Source organism: Astatotilapia calliptera, chromosome 9, assembly GCF_964374335.1.
Source record: "Astatotilapia calliptera chromosome 9, fAstCal68.1, whole genome shotgun sequence".
Classification (NCBI taxonomy): domain Eukaryota; kingdom Metazoa; phylum Chordata; class Actinopteri; order Cichliformes; family Cichlidae; genus Astatotilapia; species Astatotilapia calliptera.
Window position 1 is genome coordinate 30,309,614 of NC_137430.1, and position 13,376 is coordinate 30,322,989.

General features: G+C 42.7%; 1 protein-coding gene across 3 annotated transcripts; it reads right to left on the minus strand.

Moving 5' to 3' along the window:
* Positions 1-2,490: 2,490 nt before the first annotated feature.
* LOC113029508 (uncharacterized) lies at positions 2,491-13,144 on the minus strand. Of its 3 annotated transcripts, XM_080306710.1 has the most exons (4): positions 12,739-13,016; positions 11,508-11,613; positions 7,407-8,003; positions 4,483-5,913 (listed from the first exon to the last, which is right to left on the minus strand). In XM_080306710.1, exons 2-4 carry the CDS (start codon positions 11,523-11,525, stop codon positions 5,299-5,301), a joined length of 1,230 nt encoding a protein of 409 aa, XP_080162836.1. In that variant the 5' UTR covers positions 11,526-11,613; positions 12,739-13,016; the 3' UTR covers positions 4,483-5,298. The 3 variants fall into 3 exon arrangements, with proteins under 3 accessions (XP_080162835.1, XP_080162836.1, XP_080162837.1); XM_080306709.1 differs by having other exon boundaries at positions 2,491-5,913; positions 11,508-13,144; XM_080306711.1 differs by having other exon boundaries at positions 4,483-5,910; positions 11,508-13,038.
* Between the last annotated feature and the right edge of the window lie 232 nt (positions 13,145-13,376).

Genomic DNA, 13,376 nt, shown 5'->3' on the forward strand with positions numbered 1-13,376 from the left:
TTTTAGCATGGACTCTTATTTACAAGCATAACTTTAGTCCACACAGTCATTATATCTGGAATAACAAGGATGTTTTATTTAAAAGAAAATCTCTCTTCTTAGATAGTTGGTTTAGGAATAACATTATTTTAGTCAACCAATTATTTGATTCAAATGGTACGATTTTCTCCTATGAAGAATTTTGTTTACATTTCAATTTAGCTATAAATTGTCATGATTATACCAAGGTATTTGGCTCAATACCATCAGGGGTTTGTATGCTGTTTAAGAATCAACCTAATATCACTTCATTCCACAGGCCGTTGGCATCTCCCATACAAACTTTTGTTGGCAAGATTTGCTTTTCTAAGCAATCTAAAAACAGCAATAAATCGATTAGAGCTTTATTTCAGAGTACCATAACCACGCTACCATATGTCATTTTTTTCTTGAACCAGCTGTCAGATGGTATTATGTGGAACGAAGTTTGGAAACTCCCTAATCAGTTTTTAATTACCAACAAAATTAAAGATATTTCTTATATATTAATACACAGAATTTATCCTTCTAAAGATTATCTTCAAAGCAAATTCAAATTAGACATTGATACAAGCTGTAGCTTTTGTAAAACTTCCAAGGAATCTACTATACATCTTTTTTGGATTTTGTAACCTTGTACAAGATTTTTAGCAGAGTTTAATTGTTTTTATTTCAGAAAATATATTTAAAGGATTTGTACTGTTTTGGAAATATGTTTTGTTTGGTCTACACAAAAACCAAAGACAATTACACTTTGATAACAGATATATGATTAACTTGTTACTTTTAATGGCTAAATTTCATATTCACAAGTCCAAATGTTTAGGAAGACATCCCTCTTTTTATGTATTCTCCTTTGAACTTGTACAGAATCTTAACTCAATTAAGAACTCCACTAACCCAAAAGCTATAAAAACTATTGGTGTTTGTGAAAAAATCAAGATCTTTCAATCACTTTATTCTTTGGCTCGATCAGTTACTTTCCCCCTAGCATATTTATATTGTTGTTTCTGAATACTGTTCGTGTATTTGTTTATCTATGCATACAATTCTTTTGTAAGTACAACACCATTATTGTAGTACTGTTTAATTCCGTTTTGTATTGTACTGATGTTTAAATAAAGGTTTGAGAAAAAAAAACAAAAACAAAAAAAAAACACCCAGCACGCCCCTGTGGGCGGTTTATCCTTCAAGCTCGGGTCCTCTACCAGAGGCCTGGGAGCTTGAGGGTCCTGCGCAGTATCTTAGCTGTTCCCAGGACTGCGCTCTTCTGGACAGAGATCTCCGATGTTATTCCCGGGATCTGCTGGAGCCACTCGCCTAGCTTGGGAGTCACCGCACCTAGTGCTCCGATTACCACGGGGACCACCGTTACCTTCACCCTCCACATCCTCTCGAGCTCTTCTCTGAGCCCTTGGTATTTCTCCAGCTTCTCGTGTTCCTTCTTCCTGATATTGCTGTCATTCGGAACCGCTACATCGATCACTGCGGCCGTCTTCTTCTGTTTGTCTACCACCACTATGTCCGGTTGGTTAGCCACCACCATTTTGTCCGTCTGTATCTGGAAGTCCCACAGGATCTTAGCTCGGTCATTCTCCACCACCCTTGGGGGCATCTCCCATTTTGACCTCGGGACTTCCAGGTTATACTCGGCACAGATGTTCCTGTACACTATGCCGGCCACTTGGTTGTGGCGTTTCATGTATGCCTTGCCTGCTAGCATCTTGCACCCTGCTGTTATGTGCTGGATTGTCTCTGGGGCATCTTTACACAGCCTGCACCTGAGGTCTTGCCTGGTGTGATAGACCCCAGCCTCTATGGATCTTGTGCTCAGAGCTTGTTTTTGTGCTGCCATGATTAGTGCCTCTGTGCTGTCTTTCAGTCCAGCCACTGGTAGGATTTCTGGATATCAGCCACCTCCTCTATCTGCCAGTGGTACATACCGTGCAGGGGCCTGTCTTTATGTCAGTGGCTTCTATCTCCTCCTTTGGCCAGCCTATTAACCCAGCAGGGTACCTGATCACGGGCAGGGCATACGTGTTGATAGCCCGGATCTTGTTCTTACCGTTCAGCTCTGAACAGTAAGATGAGAGATATAGATATATAGATATAGATCTATAGATATATCTATATAGATCTATAGATATCTATATAGATATATATATAGATCTATATCTATATAGATATATATATAGATCTATATCTATATAGATATATATATAGATCTATATCTATATAGATATATAGATCTATATCTATATCGATATCTATCTAGATATCTGTATCTATCTAGATATCTATATCTATCTAGATATCTATATCTATCTAGATATCTATATCTATCTAGATATCTATATCTATCTAGATATCTATCTAGATATCTATCTAGATATCTATCTAGATATCTATCTAGATATCTATATAGATATAGATATCTAGATAGATATAGATATCTAGATAGATATAGATATCTATATAGATATAGATATCTATAGATATCTATATCAAGCTGTTGAGAAATGCTAGGAGCTAACTGGGCGCTAACCGTATCATTCAAATATATCTATCTATATCTATATCTATAGATATAGATAGATATAGATATATAAAAAAAAAAAAACACCCAGCACGCCCCTGCGGGCGGTTTATCCTTCAAGCTCGGGTCCTCTACCAGAGGCCTGGGAGCTTGAGGGTCCTGCGCAGTATCTTAGCTGTTCCCAGGACTGCGCTCTTCTGGACAGAGATCTCCGATGTTGTTCCCGGGATCTGCTGGAGCCACTCGCCTAGCTTGGGAGTCACCGCACCTAGTGCTCCGATTACCACGGGGACCACCGTTACCTTCACCCTCCACATCCTCTCGAGCTCTTCTCTGAGCCCTTGGTATTTCTCCAGCTTCTCGTGTTCCTTCTTCCTGATATTGCTGTCATTCGGAACCGCTACATCGATCACTACGGCCGTCTTCTTCTGTTTGTCTACCACCACTATGTCCGGTTGGTTAGCCACCACCATTTTGTCCGTCTGTATCTGGAAGTCCCACAGGATCTTAGCTCGGTCATTCTCCACCACCCTTGGGGGCATCTCCCATTTTGACCTCGGGACTTCCAGGTTATACTCCGCACAGATGTTCCTGTACACTATGCCGGCCACTTGGTTATGGCGTTCCATGTATGCCTTGCCTGCTAGCATCTTGCACCCTGCTGTTATGTGCTGGATTGTCTCTGGGGCATCTTTACACAGCCTGCACCTGGGGTCTTGCCTGGTGTGATAGACCCCAGCCTCTATGGATCTTGTGCTCAGAGCTTGTTCTTGTGCTGCCATGATTAGTGCCTCTGTGCTGTCTTTCAGTCCAGCTTTGTCCAGCCACTGGTAGGATTTCTGGATATCAGCCACCTCCTCTATCTGCCGGTGGTACATACCGTGCAGGGGCCTGTCCTTCCATGATGGTTCCTCGTCTCCCTCCTCTTTCTTGGGTTTCTGCTGCCTGAGGTATTCACTGAGCACTCGGTCAGTTGGGGCCATCTTCCCAATGTATTCTTGGATGTTCCTTGTCTCATCCTGGACTGTGGTGCTGACACTCACCAGTCCCCGGCCCCCTTCCTTCCGCTTAGCGTACAGCCTCAGGGTGCTGGACTTGGGGTGAAACCCTCCATGCATGGTAAGGAGCTTTCTTGTCTTTATGTCAGTGGCTTCTATCTCCTCCTTTGGCCAGCCTATTACCCCAGCAGGGTACCTGATCACGGGCAGGGCGTACGTGTTGATGGCCCGGATCTTGTTCTTACCATTCAGCTGACTCCTCAGGACTTGCCTGACCCTCTGCAGGTACTTGGTGGTTGCAGCTTTTCTAGCGGCCTCTTCATGGTTCCCATTCGCCTGCGGGATCCCCAAGTACTTGTAACTGTCCTCTATGTCTGCAATGTTGCCTTCTGGTAGTTCAATCCCCTCAGTTCTGACTACCTTCCCTCTCTTTGTTACCATCCGATATAGATATAGATATATATATAGATATATATAGATATATTTGAATGATACGGTTAGCGCCCAGTTAGCTCCTAGCATTTCTCAACAGCTTTTTCATTGCTCAAAATAAGCGTCACACTCACAGGAGGCCGGTAAACCAGTTGAAACGGTGTGCAATTTATCAAGACTCAACCCCAGGTAGGCCAATTATGGATCTTCGGATCAACATTATGTCAGCAGCTGTTCTCAACTGTGAACTACGTTAAAAACAAACACCGTTCACGCCTCACAGATGACAGCTTACAGTCCTGTGTAAAGATGAAAGGGACTTGGTACAGCCCCGATTTGCAGATGCTGTGCGCAGAGGTTCAGGAGCAGAACCTCTCCGTTCAGGTGCGTCCGCCTGAGCGTTTATACCGCTGTCTGCTTTGGTCGCAAAGCCATCATGGATGTCTGTGGAGATCTGGCTTTTTTTAGATTCAGTTAAAATCAAGGCACTCGAAAAGATCCTCTGGAAAAGAGTAATATTCTTGAAACAGAGTTTAACACACAGAATTATAAGGACAGTAAGAAATTACACACAGAATATAGCGAGACAGTTAGCAGAAAGCAAAGTGAAGCGAACCCCATGGTGAAGAGCCTTTAAGCACAAACATAACAAATTTGCAAAGGGATAACAAACAGTCGTTATAATTAATCACACATTGAAATATCAGACAAATCAACAATACAGCTCTTCCAATTAGCTGCTCGTTAATATTATGCTGAACACAGTCCAAAAGATTCAACAAGTCACATCAGTCTCTACTGTCTGTCTACTGTTTACTATAATAGCCAAGAAGCTAAAAAAGGTAAACAGCAGTTTTCTCAATTCCTACTGAGTGTTATCGTTTCAGGACAATACCAGGTAAGCAGATGTGTCGTTTACTTTTGTGGGATTTTACACAACCCAGGAAAAATAATTAATACATAATAGGCTTGGAGTGAAGATATGAATCATAATCAAGCAGCCCGCCCCCTCCCCTTTCGACAGGTTGTGTGTGAGACTTCAGCACAGCATCAAGCAGGCACACCGAGGGCCCTGACACTCAGTTTTTACATATATGCTGTCAACGTTAACGCTGTCATCAAGATTGACACAATTACAATTTTTAACCCATCTGGAGTGCAGAATGCACGAACTTTGGACAAACTGTCCGAAATACATTGACAGAGACATTTCAGGGATTTCTGATTTCAGCGCTCCAGAACGGATTAACTGTGTAAAATTTTTAATCACGTAATCGTGATGTCAGCATTGACATTAAGTTTAACCCTCAAACCTCAAGAGAATCTTTCCTTCTCTTCAGATTCACTGTGATCCAGTGATGGGAGTGATTTCAGCCCTGAGTGATCACGCTGATGTTTGCACAGAGCAGACAATGAGGTGAATGTTTGGGCACATTGGTAACAGTGAAACAGTTTATTAGTAACGTGGGATCGTTTGTGTTCGGAGTATGAACTGAAATTCCTGAAGCTCTTGTCACACTGGTCACAGCTGTAGTTTCCTTCCATGTGTGCCCATTCATGAAAAATACGATTACCTGATTGTGAGAAGCTTTTGTCACAGTGTCTGCACTTGTATGGTTTCTCTCCTGTGTGGACTTGTTTGTGTGTTTTAAGCTGACCTGCAGTAATGAAGGATGACCCACACTGATCACAGAGGTGCTTTTTAACCCCACTGTGAATCAGTTCATGGCGTTTTAATCTACTTGATGTGGTGAAACTTTTCCCACATTCTTTACAGTATTTCAGTTTGTCTCCAGTGTGTCTACGTCGATGTACTTTTAAGGTGTATTGGTGACTGAAAGCTTTCCCACAAAGGTCACAACGAAAGTCTTTCCCGCCACCACAGTGAGGACAGGGTTGAGAACTGGATCCATCTGTGTCGCTCTGCTTCTAAACAAAGACACAAAGACAGTGTAAGTCAGTCCTTCAACATTTTTATCCTGAACGTCGCCTGAAATAAAGAGCATCTCTGCAGACGTCCAATTACATTTTACTGTTTCAGTTAACACACTCAGTTTACTGGGCTGCAATAACTGAGAAGGCAGACCTCCATCTGTGGGGAAAGAGCGAGACACCTGCCTGTCCCCTGTGCTTTGGAAGAGGGACCCTAGAACACCTCCTTAGCAGCTGCCCAAGGGCCCTGGCCAATGGTCGGTATCGTTGGCGGCACGACCAGGTGCTCAGAGTAGTTGCTGAAAAGATTGCCTCAGCAATCAGCACCAGCAAGCATCATCATGCTCCGAGGAAGGCAATCTCTTTTATTAAGGCTGGTGCGCCCACATTTGACAACTGGCCTCCTCAACACAGCCTCTGATTGGCAGCTACAGGCTGACCTGGGTAAACAACTAAAGTTCCCTCAGAACATTGCAAAAACATCACTCCGGCCAGACATGATAATTATTTCTGAGGCCTCAAAACAGCTGATCATGCTGGAACTCACAGTGCCCTGGGAAGAGCGGATTGAGGAGGGCAATGAAAGGAAACGAGGAAAGTACCAGGAACTAGTGCAGGGGAAGGGGCTGGAAGACTTTCTATGAGCCCATAGAAGTGGGTTGTAGGGGCTTTAAGATAAGATAAGATAAGATAAGATAAGATAAGATAAGATAAGATAAGATAAGATAAGATAAGATAAGATAAGATAAGATAAGATAAGATAAGATAAGATAAGATAAGATAAGATAAGATAACCTTTATTAGTCCCACACGTGGGAAATTTGTTTTGTCACAGCAGGAAGTGGACAGTGCAAAAGTTGAGGCAAAAATTAGAATACAATAAGAATAAATACAGTACACAGCTGTACAGAATAGAATAAAATAATATACTATATACAGTAGAATAAAATAGAATAAAAATATACAATAAGATAAAAATAGAATACGAATGCTATATACAACTGAGTAAAAATACAACGATGCCAGAAAGGATTATTGCACTTAGTGTTATTGCACATGTAGGCCGGCTGGGCGTGGCTGGGGCAGCCAAGAAGAGGGCCATCCAGGCTGTGAGTGAAGCGGCAGAGAAAGCCACAAGGTGGCTGTGGATCAAGAGGGCTGATCCGTGGGTAGCTACTGGTACGCAAGTCGGGGCCTGATCACCCCCGGCTGGGTCGCCTGGGCGAGGGTGTATGACCCGAAACACCTGATGACCTTAGGATACATCACTGAAGATGAGTACCAGTGCATCCAGGAGATGTGTCTTTATAGCAATATTACCACCATAATACTACAGTAATATTAAAATCATAACTGACATGAAAATCTGAATAATCACTCAGAGCTGCTTTTCCATGCAGTAGAATTGCTAACATGCTAACACAGTTTAATGAGCAGAGTTGTTCCAAACAGTCAGGCTAAAATGACAAGATAACAATACAAATACATACCTCACAGTAACTGCACTTGTAGAGTCTCTTTCTGGTGTGGATCTGTTGGTGTAGGCTCAGGTTAAGTGGAGATTTAAAAGTCTTCTCACACAGGTCACATTTATAAGGTCTCTCCTCAGTATGGGTAAACATGTGTTGTTTTAACTTCGCATGTGTTGTAAACTGTTTGCCACACTGATCACAGCAGTACACATCTTGTCTGGTGTGAATGCTTAGGTGTCTATTTCGATTCCCTATATGGCTGAAAGTTTTTCCACAGATGTCACAGCTGTATGCCTTAATTCCAGAGTGGGTAACTAGATGCCTCTGTAAGCTGCTACTGTGAGTAAAAGCTCTGCCACACTGATCACAGTTGTACGCTTTAACTCCACTGTGGATGAGTTGGTGTTTTTTTAGAACATCCTTCCAGGAAAAAGTCTTTCCACACAAGTCACAGCTGAACGGTCTCTCTCCAGTGTGGATGACCTGATGATGTTTTAGATTACCCTTCTCAGTAAAATCCTTCCCACACTCGTCACAGCTGTATGTTTTCTCTCCCTTTCTTGGTTGAGGTTTGTCGGCCTCCTGAGAGCGCTGACTTCTCACTCCATGTTGGTCCTGCAGTGACAGAGATACAAACAGAGGCAGTGAGTGAAATGCAGTCGTGGAACAAACTCAACCTTGAAATTCCCAACATAGTATGGAGCCCTGCAAGGGACATGAGAGGAAAAAAAATAAAGATGAACTTTTGCGAGATTTTGCAAAAGCCTTCAAATGCAACCTGTGAAGGATGCAGTCTATTTTGCAAGATCTTGGAAAACGTTTGTTCATCTCAATATTTTTCTCCCATGTCCCTCGCGGGGCTCCGTAACATTAACACTAGTTTTAGACCTGAAGGTGGAGTGTGGCACCAAACCCCTTAAAGGTCTCTTATCCCCACCTGCTGGTAGTTCTAACACATTACATCCAACCTGATGTTAAAATAATTAATGACTGTTTAAACACTAAAATCATGCCCATCCCTGCTGCTTGTACACAAATATTAATGCCTCCATACTAACACACACAGAATAGTAATACACGTTTACCAAGTGAATACTTTTATACTTCCCATTTCCTATCATATATTTTTATGTTTTTTCTAATTTATTCAACATTGTGTGCAATTTTTCTCTTTTTTTTCTTCTTTTATTTTTTTTCCCTTCTTTTTTCTCTTATTAGAATACAGAAAATGTTCAAGTAATTAGACGCAAATTCCACTAAAGGACGGATGGCAGTTGCTGTGACATTCTTGGAAAGGAAGAAAACTAAACCAGACAGAAGATAAAGTAAAAAAGCTAAAAAATGAAAAAGAGCCCCCAGAAGACATCAGCGCAGCTCAAAGGGGTCACAGCCCAATGGATCAGTGGTTGTATTTATTACAACAATCTCAAATGAGTTGCGTTAGAAACTCTACATTGGTAAATCATTCATTTAGAACAGTCATCGACAAACTGTTTGTGAATCAAGCCATTCTATGTAGGCAGCTACTGAAATAAGGATAAAAACAGGTCAGCGCCGTGAATGCTGCAGTGTTTTGTAACATAACTGTGTAGGCTGCTGACTCCCATTCTAAGACTCAATCTCTGTCTCTCCATTCACAAGAGAAACAGACAAGACAGACTGACAGTGGGAGGGAGATATGATTAAAGTGGAAATGAGACAAAAAAAGATCTGAGAGAGACTGAAGAGGACCGAGGACAACATAAAGGTCACCCACTCACAAAGGAGAGCAAGATGAAGAACATGCCCAGAATAGCAGCAGATAGGTCAGATGAAGAGAGAATCAAATAAAGTCATTAAACAATTCTTAAACGGGAATCACACGAAAGCAACACAAATAACAACAACAAAAAAAGTCTGTTTTTCTCTTACAGGTCACCACTGCAACTAATATGGCGTCCACCTACAAATCACGAGCAGCTAAGCAGCAGCTTTTTTTTTTAGGGCTCCCTCTGGACACATATATCTTTAGTTGTTTGTCATCTGCCATTCAAAACACAAAAGACAAAACCAAGCTGCACAAGATCGTGAGTGCTGGTTACACAGAGGCTGATGAATATGGAAAATGAAGCATAATAGAAGCGGCTTCAAAGAGCAATATACTCCTCTGAGCAGTGAATGGTCAAGCAAGCATGTTGTTATTCAATCTGTCACAATGTTAGAGGGCTACAAAAAGGGAAGGACAGATGAGGTGATGTACACAACACAGAACTAATGGTGTTAAAAAACAAAACACTATTGGTTTAAAAAGTTGCTATTTCAATTTTAATAAAATCTTAATGTGTGTGTGTGTGAACACACACTTGGTAGCAATGAGGAGGGAAACTGCATTTTATAACCTGTGGAAAAAACCACAGGCTCTGGGTGGTGCAGTAATTATCACCACTCTCTCTGTGTCTGTGTATGTTCTCTCCGGGTACTACTCCTCCTTCCCATAGTCCAAAGACATGGGTGCAGATGGTTAATTAATGATTTTATTTTATTTTTTTTGCCTGTCCCGTTTGGCTCTTTTGCCATCAGAATTGTTGTCTAAAGGCAAAGAAAGATGCCCAACGGATTTACTTTACCAAACTGACCATCCCAGCCTTGCCATAATGGTCCATTTGATTCACCTTTTATTGTTTATTTTATTTTCACTTGCTGAATACGGGACAGACTTGACTGGGGGAAAGAAGGGGAGAGAGAAAGAGGGAAAGAGAAACAGCTGAGAAGAGGGACGGGGGAGAAGGGCAAAAAACAAAAACCAACAGAATGAGCAGAAAATTTTTTTTTTAAAAATGCATATATCGATCACCTGGATCACCTGTTGAGAAAGAAAAAAGAAAACAAGCAGAAGAAAACAAGAGTAATAGAATAAACAACATCACAATGATATATGGGAATATGACAGTAAATACTAAATATTAAACATTATTGTGCAGCACATAAGATCAACAGAACACAGTGTGCTTTGAGGTAGGAGCCAAAAAGGGTGTAGTTTGTGGGTGTGATCACCCGTGTGTACACCTGTGAGCATGGACGCGCTTGTTTTTTTAAAAGGTTCCTTCATGTAATAATCTGCTAGAGGGTGTGGGGGGGGGGCCACAGCCCCATCCACCAGGGCATGAAGCAGGTATGGAGGAGATCAAAACTCCAGACATCCAGAGGCCCCCAGAACACAAGAGACCAAGGAAGACCAACAGAGGGGCAGCCGCGCCACTGTCCCAGAAAGAGCTGAGGAGAGTCCCAGATGAGGGCTCACTCAGCAGCCGCGGAGCAGAAGCCAGGGGGAGTTGCAGTGACGCGCCCGTGAGCTCCGCCGGCAGCCAGCCGTGCCTGAGTGACCGAGCCCCAGGCCGAGAGGCTGGGGGCACCCCACCTCCGAAGTGGCCCGAGCGAGCCCCAGGATCCAGGCCCCGATAAGCGGCCGCCAAGGAGTGAGCCGGTGTGTACCTGGACGCCCATCCCCAGACACAAAGAACCACCAACGCACCGATGTCTGAGGGAGTCCGCCACTGGCAGGGGAAGTGGTGGTGGGGGGAGATAGCCCTCCATACCTTGGAGGGCCTGAGATGTCCCCAGAGAGGTGGCGCCTGATACCCAACCTGACATATAGACACAGACATACAGGCACACACATATACAAACATCCATTTCCACCCATATGCAATTACCCAGCACTCAACCAACGTGCAATTTTTCTCAGTGTGTTGCTAGCTGCTGTTGTAGGTTCGGCTGCTGTACATCACAGAGAGAGAAAAGAAAGAGACCTAACGTCACTCAGAGATGGAGAAAGATAAGACACACAGGACAGGAGAGGAAGAAGAGAGGTTAGATTTAAAGGGAAGGACTGCTCAGTGGGATTTGATCAACTGGAGATTAAAGCTTACATGTAAGTCCTCATGTGTTGAAATCAGATATTGGGTCTGTACATGTGACATTGTGTTTTTTCATAAACTGAAAGATGCTGCAAAACAATCTGAGGCAGATTATTTAGTGAAGTGATATATAATAATATACGACACAGTGATATAACAGGTTGGGAGGATGAGAGTTTTAGACGTGACTGATTATTTGGTGAAACTGTGATATTTTCCTCACCTCCTGTGTTGAGCTCATTGTTTCCTCTGTAGTGACTCAGCTGAGTCCAGATGGCTGAAAATGTTCCTCTGCTGCTCCGTCAGACTCTTCTCCTCCTGCTGATCAGCTGGGACACAAAACAGATCTTTGTTAGGCTCCACACTGCACTGAAGAGTCAAAGTGTCTCATATGTTCATCTGACAACACAAAGTACAAATTTCACTCTGATTGCTTGTAGAAATCTTGTGAGACGTGTTGTGCTGCAAAGTGAGGAAACTCTCTCACTCACTTATACTTCAGGAGGAACTTTGTGACATTGGCTCTAATATTCTAAGCAGCCCTTTACTATGACAGGGCCAGAAAGTCCTATTTGAAGGTTTGGGAGAAGGACCATGTTAAAGGTGGATTGGGGTTTATACACTTTGTTATGATACAGGTAAGGCTGTAAGAGCCTGAGAAGGTGTCCTGAATGAACCTCTAAAACCAGTTTTCAGCTAACGACTCTGCTTCAGTCTGGAAAACAGCAACTACAAGTTTAAAGACTCCATCAACAATTCACACCCAGCAACAGCCTGAACAGCTCCTCCTGTGGTTTCCACAAACAGGGACAGACCTGTTACTCCCCCACCCCACACTTTCAACTCCTTCAGCCCCCCAGTCCCACCACCTCCACCATTCCCCGACAACCAATGATTAAAGCTCATTGATCAAATGCTGTGATTGCAGCGACTCACTCACTGTGAACGGTAATCATGGTCATTGATCAGTGGTTTCAGTGCTTTCCTTCCTGCTTTGTCTGCAGCTGTGTTTGACACAGGAAGACATTTTTACATTCTTCACGATTATATTTTATTCTTTTTGGGGGAAGTGCAGCTTTAAACCTTCACATGATTCAAGTCAACCCAACAAATCAATCTGAACAATCACAGGTGGGAAAAACTTCTGTAGATAAAATAAAAACCAACATTCAATCCACAACATGATTAAAAACATGATTAATTTTTTTTTCTACCAAATCACCAGGAGCTGCACATTAACCACCACAATATATTTTATTCTCTGTGCTTCAAATATGAACACTGTTTGCAGTGCTAATGATTAGTTGGTGTTTTTCTCCAAACACTCTCTCACTCTTCTCTCAACGTGTTCACAATAAACTGTGAACAGACACCGAGGAGAGCAGCAGAAGACCTCATTCAGGAGCTAAACTCAACATGAACTGAACTCACAGTAAAGTTAGCTCGGTGCTTACCTTTAGATGAGCCCACAAACCGAGAGAAACTCCGCGATGAAGCTGCAACTCTTTCCAAACACAGGAAACAGATCAGGGAGCAGAGACCCACGTGGTTCACGCTGATCTCAGCTACGATCCAGGAGACAAGGGTGGGCAGATCGATGCAGATATCGATCCCAACGGTGGTACTACTGTAGTCTCTTTGAATTAAAAAGCAGCTCTCCTGTGTACCTCTGTCACTACCCAATCCGTACCGGAAACCGAATCGGTACCCCGCATGCGCGAAAGGTGTCTACTTCCGGTCAAAGCGTTTTACGATAGTTACGGGTCAGAGTATCTGTTAAGAATAATAAGTATCTCTTAAAATGTTTCCAATAATGAAACATTTCAATACAATGTAGACAAAAACGAAAAATTTAAAGATAGTTACGGATCAGGACTCCCCGATCCCTACCGCTCATGCGCAAGGGTTTTCTTCTTCTTCTGTTTGTTTATTGGCAGTTTACTCCCCAGTGTACGAGGACACTGCCACCTGCTGACCGAGCGAATAAACCCTATTGTTAACTGAATTAGCGTCATTACAAACGTGTGTTAAACTTGATTTAGTGATAGTCGAGTGTGTTTATCCTTGTCTGTGTGGAGAGGATTGTTGGAAT

Excerpts from the sequence above, each read along its gene's own strand:
- LOC113029508 (XM_080306709.1), bottom strand. The coding sequence starts at position 4,074 with ATGCTAGGAGCTAACTGGGCGCTAACCGTATCATTCAAATATATCTAT.